At 43.2% G+C, this 20,134-nt stretch overlaps 1 protein-coding gene across 1 annotated transcript in view; it reads right to left on the bottom strand.

Moving 5' to 3' along the window:
* Positions 1–20,134, bottom strand: part of SORCS3 (sortilin related VPS10 domain containing receptor 3) — a 405,333-nt gene that overhangs the window by 9,560 nt on the left and 375,639 nt on the right. Inside the window, exons 21-25 of the mRNA XM_083441626.1 lie at positions 19,403–19,526; positions 16,738–16,850; positions 14,247–14,378; positions 8,898–8,997; positions 7,413–7,518 (exon numbers count right to left, since the gene is read on the bottom strand). Of these exons, the coding sequence (XP_083297752.1) occupies positions 7,413–7,518; positions 8,898–8,997; positions 14,247–14,378; positions 16,738–16,850; positions 19,403–19,526 (575 nt within the window). The remainder of the gene's footprint in view (positions 1–7,412; positions 7,519–8,897; positions 8,998–14,246; positions 14,379–16,737; positions 16,851–19,402; positions 19,527–20,134) is intronic.

Raw genomic sequence — 20,134 nt, 5'->3', positions numbered from 1 at the left:
CCTTTAAAGCCCTAAATGGCCTCAGCCCTGTATACCTAAAGGAGCGTCTCCACTCACATAGTTCAGCTCGGACACTGAGATCCAGCAGCAAGGACCTTCTGGCGGTTCCAACACTACGAGAAGTGAAGCAACAGGGAACCAGACATAGGGCCTTCTCAGCAGTGGCGTCCACCCTGTGTAATGACCTCACATCAAATGTTAAGGAGATGAGCAATTTTATAATATTTAGGAAATATCTGAAGGCAGCCCTGTATAGGAAAGCTTTTTAAGGTTTAATGTTTTATTGTGTTTTTCTATATGCTGGAAGCCACCCAGAGTGGCTGGGGCAACACAGTCAGATGGGTGGAGTACAAATTATTTATTTATTTACTGACTGACTGACTGACTGACTGACTGACTGACTTATGGACCAAACAAAAGTTCCCTTGACTATCTCTAATGTGGAGTTTATTACTGTTCATGTAGTTAATGCCTGAAGCATTGACATCTGCTCAATGGAACTAAAATGTACCTAACTGAGAAAAGGCTTCTGTGGATCACATCCTTAGTGCACAGCAGCAAAATTCCTTTTCCACCCTCCATGCAGATGAGCCAAGGATAACCACAGGCTTCCTTTAGAATGCATGAGGCTTTGTAGAAAGAGAAGCATTACTATACTGTGTTTGTTGACCATAAAGAACAAAATAGAATCTAGAAACACTTGTTTGTTTGTTTGCTGGAAACCAAAATCTCCATCTAGCTTTTAGTAAAGGAGAAAAACCAACCAAGATTAGCCTCCTTATACCATCACTTCCTTCACGGCAAAGTATCTTTTATTTCCTAATGGATTTCCTCCACGTGCACATGTAGTGCAACACAGCCAGGCTTCCAAGGCTGGAGGACAGTTTGCGACGTGAATGCCTAACGAGTCACTCGAGCGCCTTGCTTCACACAGGCTCCTAATAAACTGCTGGTGTGTGTGCCAGCAGAGTGCCAATTGTAGCAATCTGCAAAATTAAAAATTCATGCAAACACATGTTTTCCCTACCTTTGCTAAACTGAAGCTCTGCATTCTAGCAGCAATTCTACCTAATCACAAAAGTACACATTGCTAATAGACTTCTGGATCCGACGGAAAAATGGGACAGCGCTAAATATTTTATATTCCATTTGTTATTAGGAGCAGCTGCATTCTTTTAGGGAGAGGGGGAGCGAGCTGTGAGTTGATTGAAGATGCAGTAGGATCCCATCAAGAAATCAGTGAGACCCAAGAACAGTATCTCAGGCAAGTTAAAGCTCTTGTCTCCTTTGCTCTATGCTCCTGTCTAGGTACTAAGGGTGATTTCTGTTGCTGTTGCTTGGTATACTAAAAAACAACAACACATAGCATAGAATCTACTTTTGGTTTTTTTAAAAAAGTAGTAAGTGAACCTGTCTTAATTGTTTGAACTGCATATGTTATTTTAAGAGCATAAGACAAGCCTGCTGGACAGTGGCCCATCTAGTCCATTATCCTGTTCTCACAGGGAGCAACCAGAACCCTGTGAAAAGCCTGCAAGCTGGGCATGAGCACAAGACATTTTGGCACTTGAAGGAACTGCAAACTGCTGCTCCCCACCACCACCACCACAACGGAAGAAGGGGTGAGTGAATATCTACATAGGGACGAAGGGAAGAATCCAATCAGCCTTACCTGATGGTTGAAATGGGAATCAAAGGACATATTGGGTGGGTGGGAAGGGGTCCTCTCTGAGTCATGCCGGGTGGATGCAGCCCTCAGGAGACCCCAGAGGGCAGCTCTTGTCATTTACTCCCTAAGAGTAGGAGGAGACCAGCAGTGCCTCCTATTTGCCAAGAGGCTAATGTAGAGGCAGCATAGCGGAGGTGGTGGTGGTGGTTGGGCTGCTGAGAAGACAGATCTGGCCTTCAAGGAGTGTGCAGCAGCAGCAGCAGGAGGAGGCAATGTGTTCCATGGATGCTGGATCTGTTGCCCCTCAGCAACCTGCCGCCTGAGGCGGTTGCCTCACCTTGCCTCATAGGTGGGCTGGCCCTGGTCTAAGAGCACTCTGCTCACCTGTGATTTCCAACAACTGGTATTGAGAGGATGATGCCTCTGATAGTGGAGGTAGAACATTACTATCATGGCTAGTTGTCACTGATAGCCTTTTCCACCAGGAATTTGTCTAATCCTGTTTGAAAGCAATCCACATTGCTGGCCCTCACTGTCTCCTAGGGGAGCGGGTTCCATACTTTAACTATTTGCTGCATGAAGAACTACTTTCTTTTTTCTGTCTTGAATCTTTAAAGATTCTGCTCCATTCAGATTTCTTTAACAACATTATGATACTGGCAGTTCCCAATTAGCCCTAGAATGGAATTTGCCTTTATTCACAGCTGTTGCACACTGGGTTGATGTCTTCACCAAGCTCTCTGCTACCACACCAATGTTTTGTCACTGCCAGTTCATACCTCATAAGTGTATATGTGAAATTATTATTATTATTTTGCCTTGACATTCTTCACATTGCACTTGTTTACACTGTAGTCCACTTGACACTTTACTGCCCATTCACTCAATTTATTTAAACTTCTGCATCCCACTTTATAAACTCAAGAGTTTTTTAAAACCAACAGCTCATAAGGCAACTGTATTGCTCAGTCTTGTAAATACCTAGTTTCAGTTGTGATACTCCTTTTCCTTAACACTGGCTTTATTCAGTAATGGCAGCTTTGGCTTTGAGCTTGCTCAGTTTGCAGAATGCATGGCGTGCAACTGCAGAGCATGGGTTGCATATTGCCTTTTACAGCGGCATCTCCAGCCCCTTTATCAGTAACCTCAAGCACAAACAATTCCAAGAGGTGGGGTTTCTATTGCCCAACAAACCGCTTAGAGATTTTACTGCAATCAGGCGGCACAGAAATTTTGTTAAATAAAAATTCCCCTCAAACTCTGCAGGTCCTCGTTTTATTTAAGGCAGCTTTGGCAGGAAGGATATCCTCTCTTTAATGCCACGTCCCTCCCCTTCCACTGCGTTCAGGGTGCCTGTCCGCTTTCTATCTCTCTGTATACTGGGATAGGTGGGGTTCTGCGCCCACTCTTGAGCAGCTGTAAGAGCAGGATAGGGTGAGGGAAGAAAGCTGCAGCAGGTGGAGATGTGAATATGCCGCTTACAGAGAAGCAGTCCCTCCCTGACATGAAGGCCATAAAGTTAACAGAGCCCATCTGGGTTTGCACCTGGCATCTCTAATTTAAACTCATCTCCTGCACTGATGTAGCTTTATTGTTAAACTCCCAGGGGGCTCATGCCAGCACTGGCAGCGCTCATCTGTTCTTCAGAGAGGCAGGAAACTTTGATGTGGAAGCAAATGGAAAAATGCAGAGGATATAGGAAAACTGGAAGGTACTCCATAAAAATGCTCTCTTTTCAAAGCAAGGGATCATATATAGTATTAATAAATTATGAAATGCTTATATGCATTTTCTTCTGATATGACCACTATCCCCTCCCCCATTTTTATTTGTTGTGGGAGAGTGTTACATGTGTACAACATTTTTTGATGTTATGGAACACTTGTGGGACCAAAGGTTGATGGCAGTTTATGAATGGTACTTTGTGACTTTTCTTCTGCTCCATCACTTCTATTAGAATTACAGAATATCCACTCCAATACCCAGTCCTGAAATTTCCCTTTATCCATTGACAGTGCAAGGGGCTACCACATCTAGGGTAGGTGGAAAGCTTGAAAACATTCCAACACAGAAGCCGCGTTCCACATCAGAACTTCCACTCTTAGTAACGAAGGTTAGTAGAGTTCATTATTTCCTTAGGGATTCTTTAAAACAAGCCATACCTCATGTGAAAGCTGACATGGTTATTGTCCTTTTAAATTGTGTTTCCAACCATGCAAATTCAGAATTTGCATTGATGAACAGATTTTGCCCGGCCTTAATTTGGTCCTGGAAAGATTTATCCCCTGGTCACTTGGGTTTTGCTCCTCTCCTGTGCATCTAGGTTCATAAAAAGGTGACCGAGTAGGTCTGAGAAAGCAGAACTTCATGCTATTCTAGAGACATTTCTGCTTCTTGGATTGAACAAATATAAAACTAGCACTGGTGAGACTGACAATTTCCCACAGCATAGTAAAACTGACCTGCACCATCCAAGATGCTTTTGTAGCTGTGTCAGTACAAGTTAGCATGGATTTTTACAGGTAACCATTTTTGGGGCAGCCACTATTGCTATGCCCTAAATGGTGAAAATTATCTTGTAATGAAATCTTTGAAGAATACGAAATCAGATGAGGTCTATTTGGGGATCTGGATAATTGCACGTTGAACATGTATCTGGGATATCTGGATTAATCAAACTGCAGATCAGTGATTGACCAACTAATCTCAGCATTAGCTCACTCCTTGCAAATCAGATAGAATATGAATCACCTACTTTGAAGACACTTTGCTCATTTTGGTGCCATTTAAATAGCACCTTGTGGCGTATAAAATGAATTGATAGAAGGCAATACAGAATATAAGACTCTCAAGTTTATTATCTGTATTTTCTGTGCCTGTTGTTTATGACATATAATAATCAAGATCAAAATTATCAATGATCTCTGATTAGTAACCACATTTCTTCAAATGTGGCAGAACCACAAGGAGTTGGACAGAGCTGCTGCATGTGTACATTTTTCATTGAAGCAGATGCTCTTTGACTACCTGATTTACTGGAAGTGTATAGGTGACAATTCTTTCATGCAGGAGGATGCTGACTCTGGGAACCCTAAGCACGTTTACTTCTGTTTAGAGCTGATATTTAGGTAAAGAAAATCCAACAGTGGGCCACTGACTAGAAAACAATACAATTAGAATTAATGATCACCCATAGAATGATGCAGTATTGCAACCTAATTATATAAAATATGCCTTTCATATATATAAAAAGTTGCTAAGCATATATAATCAATAGTAGATTAGGGTCAGTAAATGACACTGGTTAGATGTGTTTATACATATACCGTATTTTTCGCTCTATAGGACGCACCGGACCATAGGAGGGGGAGAACAGGGGAAAAAATTCTCCCCCTCTCTGCTCAGCGCCCCTTCAGCGAAGCGGCAGGAGAAACGGAGCCCCTTCCATTTCTCCTCCCACTTCGCTGAAGGGGCGCTGCGCAGAAAGGGAAAACTGTGTAGCGGCTCTCCAGCGAAGCGAAGCCTGGAGAGCAAGAGGGTTCGGTGTGCACCAACCCCTCTCGCTCTCCAGGCTTCAGGTGGCTATCCGCAAGCCTTCTGAGTGCAGCGAGAACTCCCGCTATGCTCCGAAGGCTTGCGGATAGCTGCCTGAAACCCCCGGAGCGCAGCATGAACTGCCGCTGTGCTCCGGGGGTTTCAGGCAGCCTTGCCTCTGCTCCCGAAGCCTGTGGGGCTGGGGGCGGGGGAAGCCCAATCTTCCCCCGACCCCAGCCCCCACAACAGGTCTGGGAGCGGCGGCAAGGTTCCCCGCAGCCTTGCCTCCACTCCCGGAGCTTGTGGGACTGGAAGCGGGGGAAGCCCGAGCTCCCCTCGACCCCAGCCCCCAGAACAGGTCGGGCTGTGGCAGTCCCTTCTCCCTCCTGGGGAAAAGCCTGCAAGAGCCGTGCGAAGCTTGTGTGCAGCTCTTGGGGGCTTTTCCTGCCTGCCTCCCCCCTGCATTCGCTCCATAGGACGCACAGACTTTCCCCCTTAGTTTTTAAGAGAGAAAAAGTGTGTCCTACGGAGTGAAAAATACAGTAAATGTTGTAGATCTATCTCTCCAAATTCCTTGGGGAAGTTGCAGCATTCCATAGAAGCACAATGAGACATAATCTGTACACAATCAGCCATTTGGAAAGGGACATATTAAGGACTGAAATGATGCTAGTCTCTTTAGACAATCTGCTTCCTGAGATGACAACCCTAGAGTTGGTATGCAATTCTTCCAGCAAGGAAAAATTGTACATTTTTAGATAACTCAGTCCCACAATGACCCAGTGACATAGATCTCTATGTAAAAAGCAGTCAGCTGTATTGACCCTTGTATCATTTCAGAAGGACGGCCAGTGGAATGGATGCAGACTAATGTCACTGATGGGACTGTAGGTGGATACATATTCCTACACTCACTGCACTGGAACCAGCAATCTGGTTAGAAATACATCAGGCTTTGAATGCTGGATGACAACTTGACATGAATGGAAGCTCTGGAGAGTTAGAAGGGTTAAACAGCGATGGAGAAAGCAGTAAGTGATTATTCCCATCAACCAACAAAAGTTTTCTGTATTCACCAAGCATAACTTCAATAAAAGAAAGACAAATGTTTATGTCCCATCTGTTACTGTAGAGACAGTGTTCAGGTGGCTTACAACATTCTGAAATTGCTAAATAAATTAAATAATGAGCAGCACAATAAAAGTAAGTACCATAAAGACAGGGACAGAGACATAGCAGATAAGAGTTGCTTAAAATGCAAGGGTTAGGAAACAAGACCTTATCACTTACCATGCGTTTTAAGCCCTCTACCGTGCACTGAAGAGACTGTGGGGTCCATGCTATTGGCCCCACCCCTCATGTTGTTTGGGTCAACTAGCTCTGCCTCTGCCGCCCGTGCATTGAGGATGAACTTGCACAGAAGTGAATCTGACATGCTTAAAAGTCTCTGCCTGTAGGTTTCCCTGTGTCCCTGGAGCCTGTGCAAGAATCTAGGACATGGGGAAACCTATGCATGTCTAGATACACAAGTTTACCTGCTGGTGCCCCTTCTCAACTCATGGCATCCGATGGAACTAGTTAGCTTGCATGGCATCCAAAGGGGTGGGAAGAGACTGTCATGGCTCCCTGGCCCCCTCAATATGTGGAGCCCCTTTAATGTAATCACTTGCAGTGTCATATACAGGGAAGGTGTCGTTCCAGGTGAAATGGTGGCCCCTTGTTCCTTGCTGCTTAACCCCACCTCCCTTAACCCTACTGAGATGTTTCCTGTACTCCAAAGGGGAGTTTTGCAAAGGTGCCTGCCCACCTTGGAGCTAGAGTGCATTCTCATTATCACCATTCTGATTTGGACAAGGTCTTTCCTATCCTGCTGCACAGCACATGTGACAGGAATAAGAACTGAGTGGAAGTAGTTACATTGAGAAAAGCCTCAGAAGTTAGGCGAGAATGTGCTCCATCCTATTTCCCTGGTTCGAGAAGGTTGAGGATGCTGAGTGAAACTCATCCATTCTGAGCACACATGGCTCTGTGGACAGTTATGCCCACAACACACATCTTGATTTCTCACATCCACACCTTATAGGAATCTTCTGTGCTCCCTCTCCCCTTTCCCCTCAAGCCATAAGCCTTAAAACGTATTTGAAATCCAGGTTCTGAAAGTTCATCTTCAAACGGATTTTCTGTAAATCACAGAGGAGCAGCAACATACCTTTTAAACTTGTAGATTAAAAAAACAGCCAAGCCCACGAAGACCACCGACAGCAGCATCAACATGGCTGAACTGCTGTGCCCGGCACCAGAGTCGACGAGAGGTGCTGGGAAATGAAAGAGCAACATGTTATGCGGAGAAGTCTTTAACTGCAGGGATGAGGGAAGTAAGAGGGAGCAAGTCATTCTCTTTCCTTTACTGCCTCCTCTTGTTTACTAGCACAGGCATGTGGCACATGCTGTGTGAGAAAAGACAACTCACATGGACAAGCAAAAAAATGACCCCCCCCCTTTTAACACAAAGCTATAATTTCTAGACAGCACCATAATAAAAAGGAAGCTGCAGGCTTTGTGCAGACAAGAAGAGGGGAGAAGCCCTGCTCCACCTCACTGCTTCAGTCTGCTTTAGCCTCAGCCTTTTTCATGGGTTTTGTTTAACAGTGAACCAATAAAAACAAGCGGGGGGAGGAAGGGTTCAGTCTCTTGTGAAGCTTGTGGCTTTGCATTTAGATTGGGGAAGGTGGATGCAAACACATACGGGCAGGGGTACCTTTACCTTTACCTTTAGCACAGCAGCAGCAGAACTAGGGGAGGAGTGCAGCAGTTGCAATCTTTCCTCTGGAAACCTACACATTTGCTCATTCACACTAAACAATGGTTTGGTTTAATGTGATGTGTGGAGTGAGAACAGGAGTGGCCAGCACGCACTGCTAATTTCCCACAATGTTCAGAACATCACATGTGACTGGCACATTTAAATTAACCACAGTGCCAAAATTCACACTAACCCAATTGGGTATGTGATTCTGGAATTTTTTGCTCAGGTCAGAATTATAAAAAAAAGAGGTTCAGCAGATCAGTCTGAAATGCACTCACCTGAGAGCAAGCCCCATTGAACTCAATAGGACTTGCTACTGAATAGTCAGGCATACGATTACTCTGATAATGTTGTACTTCCAATGAAACTCTGATTGATTGTTGTGCGAATGAGTGACCGCACCATCAGACCAAACAGCTTTCTCTTTGATGAGCATCTTTGTTATTTGGATCAATTATATTGATTGTTTCTTGCAAATCTTTTATGTAATTGTCGTTCACCAACCAGAGCAAAAAAAAACCTTGGGGTTTGTTTTTGCTTGTTCTTAGGGGGCAGTGAGCAGTTACATTTTTCAAGTGGCTCTCGAAACGAAAGTAGCATCTCCAGGGGGCAATACAACAATGTACACCTTACCATCAGCAAACATAAACCAATATTGCAAACTTGGAAGGAAACTCACAGAGAACTGATAAGATATCTGACCGGATTGAACCAAGACATATTGAAGACTTCTCCAGCTAGAACTCTGGAAGTGATCTTCAAGTGTGGTGTCAAGGTCCATAGTCAGAAGGCAAACAATTACAATGCAATCTTTCTTTGGCTTTCTTCCTAGTAGACCTAAGGCTAACTGCAAAGAGTTGCATTGTGTAGGGTTCCTTGCCAGCTTACCTAACGTTAGTTGAGTGACATACACAATGACTTCCACTCCAGGCTTCAGCTCAAATTGGACCAGATTCTGATTCAAAGCATTGAAGAGGATTTCAACAGCCTGAGGAAACAATGAATTATCCATTAACAACAGCACTTCAGAAACTATAGGAAGAATCCCCACAGACACTTCCAATATACCAATGGAAAAGTCATCCTCTCGTTGTCAGACCTTGCATAGCAAAAAGAGCACAATCCACAAAGAAGATTTGAATAAATATCTTTTTTAAAGGGGAGAAACCCCTAAATGAGAGGGAAATCCTCAGCCAGCCCACTGATGACAGAGCATATTCTGTGGAGATGGGACTGACTGTCATGGAGCAAAAAACTAGGACGAGAATAGCTGGAAACCTTACCTGAGCCATGCCACGCTGCAACATGTTGCTACAAATCCAATTTGTTTTTAAATTACTCCTACCATGCAATTCCCACCCCCACACAGAAATGTTTTCATAACCCCTAAGTTACTCATATTGGGCACAGCCAGGTATTAAAGTGGCCTCTTGAAGGGCGAGAGGCAGACAATTTTCTGCTGGTTTAGTTTTGAATGAAAGTAAGTGTTATCAATAATATGAAGTATAACACAAAACTTTCAGCATCCTTCAGTGAGGGCCTTTTTTCCAGCCGGAACTAGCAGGAGCTCAGTTCCAGCACCTCTCAGGTGGGTGCCATTGCCATTATGAGAGAACAAGAGAGGCGTTCATGGTGAGTTCTGGCATCTCTTTTTCTAGAAAAATAGCACTGCAAGAAGTTCCCTTTTTTGCAAGGGTTCTCTGCTTTCCAACTGAAGTCCCTTAACACCTCATTCCACAGCGTTTGGGTTCCTCAACTCTCTCTGGGCAGAATTTTTGGGAGTGTCTAAGGAACTGTAGAGGAAAGAAAGGGATGGGGAATTTGGAATTTCCCTTTTGTGAGGTTCCTTCTCCTTGTGGCTGTTAGGATCCAAGCCAATGTTGTTACCCTTTAACACTTATGACATACATCCAATTTCCCTGCAGAAACTTCTTTCCACATTCATATTGCCGTTGCTGACTTGCAGGAAAAAACCTGTCTTGTAACCTTTCAAGGCAAGATCTACATTTATAAGGGAAAGAAACAGCCTTTCAAAGTTCAAAGCTTAGCATCTGAAGAGTCTACATTATAAATATTTAGTTAAAAGAGTGACTCGGCCATGTAGATTCCTTATTAAACCTCGCAATCTTGATAGTCTCAAGGCAGGTAACTAACTCCATCTGGGTGTATTAAAACATATTGAACATCTGCAAGTTCTCAAATGACTTGGTGTGATAAAAGGGATCCTGATCAGTGTGCAGAGGTTATATAAGAACTGGTGCACTGTAGAGGTTAAAGACAGAAATCTCAGCTGTGCTGTAAACACACTGAGAGAAATAACAACAACAGGGTTGGTATAATGAATTCAGAACTATTGTAAGGTAAAGGTAAAGGTACCCCTGCCCGTACGGGCCAGTCTTGACAGACTCTAGGGTTGTGCGCCCATCTCACTCAAGAGGCCGGGGGCCAGCGCTGTCCGGAGACACTTCCGGGTCACGTGGCCAGCGTGACATTGCTGCTCTGGTGAGCCAGAGCCGCACACGGAAACGCCGTTTACCTTCCCGCTAGTAAGCGGTCCCTGTTTATCTACTTGCACCCGGGAGTGCTTTCGAACTGCTAGGTTGGCAGGCGCTGGGACCGAACAACGGGAGCGCACCCCGCCGCGGGGATTCGAACCGCCGACCTTTCGATCGGCAAGCCCTAGGCGCTGAGGCTTTTACCCACAGCGCCACCCACGTCCCTTAATTGTATGTGAATTGTATGTGAATTAGTACGTCAGAACTATTGTATGTGAATTCAATTCTCTACCAGCTTTTCAAGCAAAAACTAAGTGGTCATTTTGGTGGCAATTTTGTCCTCCTGAAGCCCTGTGCACTATTTGCTCCATGCAAAACCTGGTAAGAATGATGTTACATCACAGTATTGTCCCCAGGTCTCAGGGAAGGGAGGGACAAATGAGAGTTTTGCTGTTGTTTTGTCCAGTTTGCATTGGGGGCGGGGAATCATTTAAAAAGGAAAGGCAAAATGGCAGCAGCAATTTGTGTTTCTACTGCAAGGGACATTGGACATCTCCAAGCCCTTAAAAATAAAAATAAATTGCCCACCTACACTGAAATGGTGCCCATTTTGTCCCCCTATTTTGCACAATAAGTTTTCACCTGGAAAATTTCAGCACTACGGTGAACAATGAAAAGCACTCTGGAAGAGCTAAGGATTATTCCTGGTTATTGAGCTGACATCCACAAGCTATCTGGCAGGCCATCAACAAGAGTAACTGGATTTTGCTGGAAAGTCTTTTTATACTTCCTGCTCCACATAAGGCCTCCAGAAGTGATACCGCTGATTTAATCACTAGTTAATTTCTGCATGGAAGCTTAAGCAAGCTTGTGCTATTGTTCATGACTCTAATCTCACCTTAATATCACAGCCGCTATTCATCACTGTAATTACCTATTTATTTAAGTAAATGGCTATTGAAACTTCCAGGTATAGTTTGTATGCAATATCCTAGCTGGGTTTATGGCTGAATACACTCTCAATAGGGATCTGTAACCAATCCTGCGTGTCTGAAAAATGTAATTACATGATACATATGTTTTCAAACATGGGTGTGGATCATTCATTATGTGGCATTAGGTGTCCCACTAGGCTTTCAATATATGGAGGAAAAAACAGCTCATCAAGGACTCAACATGCTCAGTAGGCACAGAGTTCTGGAATAGAGGTTGGAGTGGTAGGAACCCAGAACACTCTCTGCTGCAACAATTTGTTGCAGGCTCCCACGGGTAGAATCTTGGTTTGTTTATTTATTTATTTAAAATATTTATATGCCACTCCATGATTATGTTCACAGAGTGATTAAGACAAAGATATAAACAGATGAAAATACATAAATTAATCAAAAAACATAAAAAAACAACTCAACTGAAAGGGTTTTAAACGAATTAAAAGTTCTGTGGCAATAATAATAAAAGGTCTTCCTTCACCTGGCACCAAAATGAAAGTAACAGGTGAGTCTCTCTGGGGAAAGTATTGCATAGCAAGGGGGCTGTCATTGAAAAGCCGCCCCCCCCTTGCCAGAAGCCACCCACTATACCTCACCTGGCTGGGTACCTGGAAAAGGATATTTTAAGTTCCAGGTAAGTGCATATAGAGACAGGCAGACAGGAGACAGACAGGACCCTGACTGAAAGCTATGAAGGACTTTCGAGGTCAAAACTGACACTTTGAATTGAGCCCAGAAATAGTGTAGCAAAGTCGCTGGCATGATATGCTTGCACCATCTAGAAGCCTGAAATTTGGATGGGTGAACTGCTGTTAGAGTGACCAAATGCAAAGCAGAATACAGCTGCTATACTTTTAGGTGCTTTGTAGAAGGGCACATTTTGTCAGATCGAAACTTATTGTACAGAGATTAGGAAAGCTGCATCTGCTGAAATTCTATATTCTAAACACCTATTAAAAATACAATGTCCTCCAGTGAATCTGGTTACTCTAATTATAGTAATTGCCTGGTACTGACAGATAATATTGATGGAGTGAGCATGCCAGAAATCTGTAGGAGCAGTGAAAATCAATGGGATGCAGTTCTCCTTGGATATCAAATGTATCGGAAGGACGAAGGAGCTGCGTATTTCAAATAAGGCGTAAAGCCCAATATATTTATATGGGTGACACCAAAATGCTAAAAGAATTCAGCAAGGCAGCTTAAGTAACAGGTGTTTACAGCTACCTTCATGCTTACTGGGTAAATGTTAAATATTGCAAGGTCCTAATGCTTCCCTTTGAAGCTCTAAATGGTTTAGAGCTCAAATACCCCTAAGTGGCTTGCCAGATGGGCAGAGCTGCAGAACGTTGCTGCAGTTCACTGGGATGGAGGGGAGATGAGCAAGGTAAGGGAGATGCCTGCATTTGCCATGGGGAGTGATTTATTGGCTCTGGCATTGCACCCTCACAGCACCAGCATCCCAGCTGCCTTGCCTAGGTAACTGGCTAAAACCATATTCCAGAATGCGACAGGTGGGTGGGTTTCTGTGCTGGTCCTAATAGATTGGAAATATATTATGAAGCACATGCCACCTGGTCAAGTACACCTCTGTACCCTGACCAGTAGAAAAGGTCCCATATATTTTTTTTTCTTGGAAAGGGGGCGGGGAGGCAAATTCATCCCAGGACAGGCTGGAGGAACATACTTCTATTACTGTATTTTATTCTGGCATGACTAGTTTAGTCATGCCCATTGTTCAATGCTCCATAAGGATTAAAATGTTTCTAATGAAGAAATAATAAATAAAATGCATATATCTAATAAAGAGCTGTGCCTTAGGAAAGTTAGTCACGCAGCTGCCAAGAGAGAGGTAAGTCTTCGTTTCCTTGTAAGTGTGGTTGCGATTGGATGCAGTAGGTAGGCCTTGTCCAAGTGCTTGGGAACAGTGGTCACAACCCTATTGAAACCAGCATATAGGCAAGTAGAAAACTGCCATGTCCATCCACCTCTTAGAAATTTCAATATCTTTTTTCTAAAAAAAAAGATCAAAGGTAGCTGAACAATTTTAATAGGAGGTCAAATCCAGTCAGACAACTCTAAAGCTTCAAATTATATATGCCTACAAGTCCAACAAAGTACTCCATGAGAGGAATTCAACATAGCCCTGTAAACCTCCCTGTGATGCTCTGATGAAGGGTGGGATATGAACTGAATAAATAAGATGATAAATAATAGCACTAAGAAGGCTGTTCCATCGGCGCGAGCATTTCAACTGACAGAACTATCTCCACTCTCTTCCTCCACATGTCATTTCTCCCAATCCCCTGAGCCAATCTGGAGAGACACAGGGGCACGCAAGGGAAGGAGAGAGGTTGAAAAGCCCCATTGCACTTGCAGAAGACCTCACACATGCTTTTGCTAGCGGAACTCATTAGTTGAATCTGATAGAGGCAGATTTAGGGGAGCATGACTGGTTCGGTCACACTAGGCATGGAGCCTTGGGGGTGCCGCAACTAGGAGGTACAATGGAAGGCAAGAGGTGGGAAGGGGGATTTTTGGTGCTGCTGAAATTGGAGACCTCAAGGTCCACCATTGAATCTGGTCCCAGATTTCATCCTCTATTTAAATCTCGAAAACAGTCAATTCCTAGGAAATTGTGCAGAGATCGGTATTTACAACAACTTGAGGAAATCAGCATTAGTGTGGCAAATTACCACAAACCACAATCTTAATAGCTGGAATGCATGAAAAATGAGAAGCACTCTCCTTACCAGCTCCAGGTCACCTTCACTGCCTTTCCTTCTCTCAGAGGTGTTTTGATGGGGCAAGATGAAAAGCTCTGCAGAGGTGGGCAAACCATGGAACACGGCCACCAAAACTTGCTCTTCAGGGATGCCAGTCACCTAAAGAAGAGGACCAGAAGGAGGATTAGTAGTAATCATAAGGGTACTCTTTGTTCAACTTCTTGTATGAGTTCTAATATGAAAAGAGAAGATAAGAAAGCATTGGGTTCTTCTATACATGAGATACCAATGGTTTTGCAAGACCAAACCATACTTCTTCTCAACAACCCCATAAAAATGAAAGTTGCGGTCATATCCTGCTACTGAGACTATACTGGTAGATTTTGGATGATATGAAGTACATCAGCAAGATGTTCTGACTCCCTAAATTATACTGCCGAAATGTAAAAGTGGTGTGGAGGGAGAGAGACAGTTGCTCCATTCAAGTATACCACTCAAAATACATTCCTAACCTCAGATTTGCAACAGCAATCATGCATGATAACATTCAAGAATCCAAAAAAATCAGCTGCATTATTATAGCATACAGGTATTTTTGAATGCCAGCTTTTTGCTGTCTGATCCTAAATAGGCTGCACAGTATATTGTCCTAAAGGTAACATAAAGGTAACATCAATATTAATACTGTAGTATACAATTTATTGTATATTTCGATTGCATAAATAGTAACCAAGCCACATTATTTTCCCCCAGCTATAGATAGCTGCTAATAAAACTTCAAATGCAAAAAGCAGGTGTGACTGGGCTAGAACAGACCAAAAGTTTTCTTGGAAGCTGGCATATTTGAACAATGTACTGCTTGCAACAGTACAGTGGTGCCCCGCAAGATGAATGCCTCGCAAGACGGAAAACCTGCTAGACGAAAGGGTTTTCCGTTTTGGAGGTGCTTCGCAGGACGAATTTGCTATGGGCTTGCTTCACAAGACGAAAATGCCTTGCGATTCCTGGGTTTTTTCCCCTCCCCCCCTTTTTCCCAAGCCCCTAAGCCGCTTAACAGCTGTTCGCTAAGCCGCTTAACAGCTGATCACTAAGCCGCTTAACAGCTGATCTAAGCCGCTTATCAGCTGATCTAAGCCGCTAATAGCCTTTTAGCAGCTAATCCCTTAAGCCTTTAATAGCCGCTAATAGCCTTTTAGCAGCTAATCCGCTAATCCCTTAAGCCTTTAATAGCCGCTAATAACCGCTAATAACCGCTAATAGCGCTAATAGCGCTAATCCGCTAATGGACTTGCTTTGCAAGACGAAAAAAACCGCAAGATGAAGAGACTCGCGGAACGGATTCTTTTCGTCTTGCGAGGCACCACTGTACATGCTTGCAGTGTACATCTTGTTTGCAAGATGCTGCAAATGAAGCTTGCTTACTTGCTTGCTTGCTTATTTATTTATTTATTATCTCTGAGCAACAGGAATGCATTTGATCAAAGGGAGCAGAATCATCATTAAGTCACACTGAGAAAGTTTTTCAGCAGTGGGGATAACAAGTAGGCAAAAAAAAAACCTGCAAATTTTCACACTTTGTTTACCAAGTGCGAAAACTCAGTATGCCGAGCAGATTTTAAAAGGCAACATGAACATAAGCCATCTGCAATGAAAAAGAACAAGTAATAATAAAGAGAAATTTGAGACAAAATATCTGAAGGTCTTTCTTGGATCCAGCTTTACATTCTTATCTTTATATCATTCTTATCTCCTAACGCCACAAGGTGAGTGCTGATGCTTACATAGCCAAAACAGTACTACCCACATACAGGAAGGATGTATCAGCAGGCTCAGGGGACCCCTTAAGTTTACAGAAGTATACAATATATATTAAAAATAAAATAAAAAGTGGGCAAATGCCCTTCCAAAAGAGAAAAGCAGGTTGTGCATATGTGTGCAACTCTCACAGAGTACAACTCAACTATTGTTTCTCAAATGAAAGCAACAGGACATGGTTCTAGAAATGAATAAAAAGATGGAATCCAAAGAATAGTCTCTCTTAAGCTCTCATTGTGTCCCAGGGATCCAAAAAGATCTCAAAGAAGTGAAAAATGAACTGCAAAGGTCATAAACAATTATATACTTACTGGAATAATGAGAAATTCCTATATCCATATAATGACAATAATAATGATCTGCACACCTCCACACACCCCAGTTGCTGGGTGGATGAATGAGATTAAAGACTGCAAAACATTTGCCATGATAGGAAGCGGATGATTTTTTTGTAAGTCCCTTGTTCAGGGAACAAACTGAATTCAGTTGCCTTTCCTTGAAGGGTTTTGCTGGTGTTCTGGAAAGTGTTGGAAAATATTTACAAAGTCCTATTATGGTACTTGGCTTTAGATAAAAATGCAGTGGCTGCTAATGCTGCTAATTGTGAACAATAGCCTCCCTTTTCTGAATTACCCTGCAATAGATTACTTAGACTGTAAGAAAATTACCCTTATTATTAATTGGTCTGCTTGTGAATACTTACTTGCACCAAGGCTCTCTTGATGACTCTGCCAATATCCTCTCTCCATTCAGGTATGTCCGGATTGTGATAATCCAAATTGGGAGAGAATGATAATAACTGAGACTGGAAATATTCTGCAGAGAGAGAATCACAGTCAAACTCCATTGTAATCCTGCCAGCCAGCCAGCTGTTTAAGTTGAGATGGTTAAGGTGCATCAGTTTCTATGTTAGACAAGAAAGATCTATTTTACAGCTTAAGGCTGGTAGAGCAGAAACACATGTTCTCAGAAATGCAAAATCCACCAGACATTCGGAATACCAACTAACTTTTCTGCTCCTTAAATCTATAGGAAGAATCCTTATTCTTGGTCCTGCTCCCAAACTAATTTTTAAAAATTACTTTTCAGATGCTGAAAATATTCATTTTCTGGACCTCAGACTCACTGTGTCAAACAGCAGCTCTAAAATGTGAAGTTTCATACACCTACCTACCTAACAAAAATGTATGTCTGGAAGCAAAGTTAAAGCTCACCTTTGACTTTCCCAAATGATTGAATACTTAAATATAGCTGAGTGGAGCAGAAAGGTTCCCTCTAGGATAAGAATGGCTTAAATTTGAATCCATAACTTTTAGGAACATAAGAAAAATCTAAACACTTGGTTATACTACTGTGGTGGTGACGAATATTATACATAAGCTTGGTCCCAAACCCAGGGGAACAATACTTAAACAATAACTTCCCATTTAAAAGTTGAAACAATACTATAAAAATTGTTCATTTTGCACTGAAATATCCAAAGTGAAGAGTGAGATGAAAAAGATTGGGGGAAGGGGAGAATAGTGCAGTACCATATAAATTATATATACTAATATACTAGTAAGAGAGTAAAATAAAGGAGACAAAATACTAGATTGTTTTTTTAATCAACCACTTTTCCCCCATCCCAGGACACTTTGTATGAGAAATGGGCTTGTTCTTGTATTATGCTTGGCATGCATTGTGCTCCACTGAACAAATCCTTACTGCAAATCTTCTGTTTTCCAAAAGCAGGAATTATCTGTTTGTTAGCCCCATGGGCAGCCATGAGTAGTTATGCATAACAAATCAGATACCAATTGAGCTAATGACAGCCGAATCAGGATACTGCAATTCATGAGGCACTAGGAAATTACTTCCTAATTAACTGACTGCAGGAGAGCAAGGGAAATTTCAATGGCAGCCAAGTTTATAGATTCACAGAGCTGGACCTCTTCTCTGACCCATCACAGAATGCCTTCTTGTCATTAGTAGAGTGAGTAAGAAGAAGTCTGAGAGTCTTGCCATCCATATTTCCCAGTGGTCCTGCTCTGTCTCAGCCTCTGTCCCCATCACTCTTTCATTCTCCTACTTGAATTATATGTTCCTTGCCTGCCTCAACTATCTTAATGTAGTTGACCTGATCTACTGTCACAATGGAGCTTTAGAAGCAAGGTCTTGATGCCATTAGCTTAGATGTCATAAGAGAGCCTGGGTAATTGAAACCAGGGATGATGAATGCTTGTGGAGGGGGCAGGGGAGGTAATAGGAGGCCTCAGAATTTTTATGTCAAAGTCCTCAAGCAGTAGATGGACAGAATACACTTGTCAATTGTGTATGTAGTAAAAGGAAGTCCCCACCCTGCACTCAGCTCTCACCTGTGGCTCCTAGAAGCTGTTAGCATGGGACAGTGGCCACACCCTGGGAAATAGCTTTGAATGGCCAACTAAACAACGTGAGGGTAGCTGATGGGTCTTGAACGCTTGGTGAGTTAGGGACAGGCTCTGATGGATTGAGTGGATAAGACCAATAGTGGGTCCAACAGTCAAGAAGGTGGTTACTGCATGTGCTGTAGAGGGGAATGAGGAGCAAATGGGGCTTGTCAACCTGGGAAGGTTGCCCATCTAGGAGAAGGAAGACCTCCACTGCCTTGTGGCTATACGTACCCATTCATGGGAAATGCTGAGAAAAAAAATCATACCTGCTGCTTTCCAGGACATGTTCAGGAGAAGAAAAGGATAAGCAGTAAGCCCTACACAAATTGAGAGTGGAGTCCCTAAGATGGTTGGATGGCATCTTGCACACCTCCTTCTGGCAACTCCTGCAGCGAAGCTGGTGCCAAATGTATTGTGAGGCTGAGAGTGGGGTCTTGTTGTCAGGGTAGTCCAGGACCTCCATACACATTGCCCAGGCTTGTGTCCTGGATAGGTCATTTCAGTGCTGCTATTGCAGCAAAAACAATGTGGGAGGCAGCAGTTAGGAGTTAGTCTCTGCAACCACAGTAGATGCTGTGATGCCACAGCAGGTGCTGTGATTCTCCATGGGTTTGGCTTCACCCCCAGAGGTGCACTCCATTATCTCTCAAGACAGACAGATGCCAACAACAAAAGGCAGTAACTCCTGCAGGTTTTTAGGCATCGTGTTTATCCTTCATTCTGGGCTCCTTTAAGACCCAAGTATCAAAGGATGTAAGGAGGATTGCTATGTCTTAAAGGAACCTAGAATGAAGCCTGCAGCAGTTACCTTTGACTGCATGCACAATCCCAAGTGTTTTCTGTCCACTGTTAAACTCTGTGGTGGGGCTGGTGAAGTGGGGGATAGAATTGGAAGAGGAGCCAGAAACAGTTGTTGGGGGGGTGTATCTCTTGAATTAGTCTGTGTCTGCTTACCATGTACAGCAATGTTCTTGGTGTCCTGGATGAGGACACTGCCAGCTGAGACTTGCACTGTGACGGTATTCCTTCCTTCCGCAGTAAAAGTATAAGAGATGCTGCTGTCCAAGGTGATGAATGGCTGTAAAAGTCATATGCATCCATAGTTAATTTAGTATTCTATTCTAATTTAGTAATCACAGGGGTCACACAAACAAAAATATGGATTTGAATGCATCAGTTTAGTTTGTATATATGAGTGGGAAAAGAGTCACCAACTAGGTCCTAGGAATGCGTGGCTCCTCTAAAGTGGGGCAAATTTGTAACACTCCTGAGAAGAATCCTCCAGGGGCTTCTCCCAGGGAATGACTTCTTGTAGGCATGAGGGCTGCTTAGCCAAATCAAGAAGGGGCAGGGGCTAGACTTATTAAGCTTTCTTTCTTTCTTTCTTTCTTTCTTTCTTTCTTTCTTTCTTTCTTTCTTTTCTTTCTTCTTTCCTATTCCAGTGTTTTGCCTCCCTTTACATGCACACCTTGGTGAATGCTAGACAGTGAGGCCATAGTGTGCATGTCAGGTTCACACGCCCAAGGTTGATGTAGCCAAGAGGGAGAATTTCATTTGGGTCCTTTGCTCCAATTACCATGGGTTGTGGCTGCAACCATGCCCAGGAGATGGGAGTGTGGAGATCCAGTCCCTCCTAATACCATACATTTTGCATATTGAGTCCTCTTTATGGGTGTGATGGCAAGA

The sequence above is a fragment of the Podarcis tiliguerta genome, assembly GCF_965153285.1.
Source record: "Podarcis tiliguerta genome assembly, chromosome: 5".
Classification (NCBI taxonomy): domain Eukaryota; kingdom Metazoa; phylum Chordata; class Lepidosauria; order Squamata; family Lacertidae; genus Podarcis; species Podarcis tiliguerta.
The sequence above is the reverse complement of the archived record's forward strand: the minus strand, read 5'-3'. Positions and strand labels throughout refer to the sequence as shown.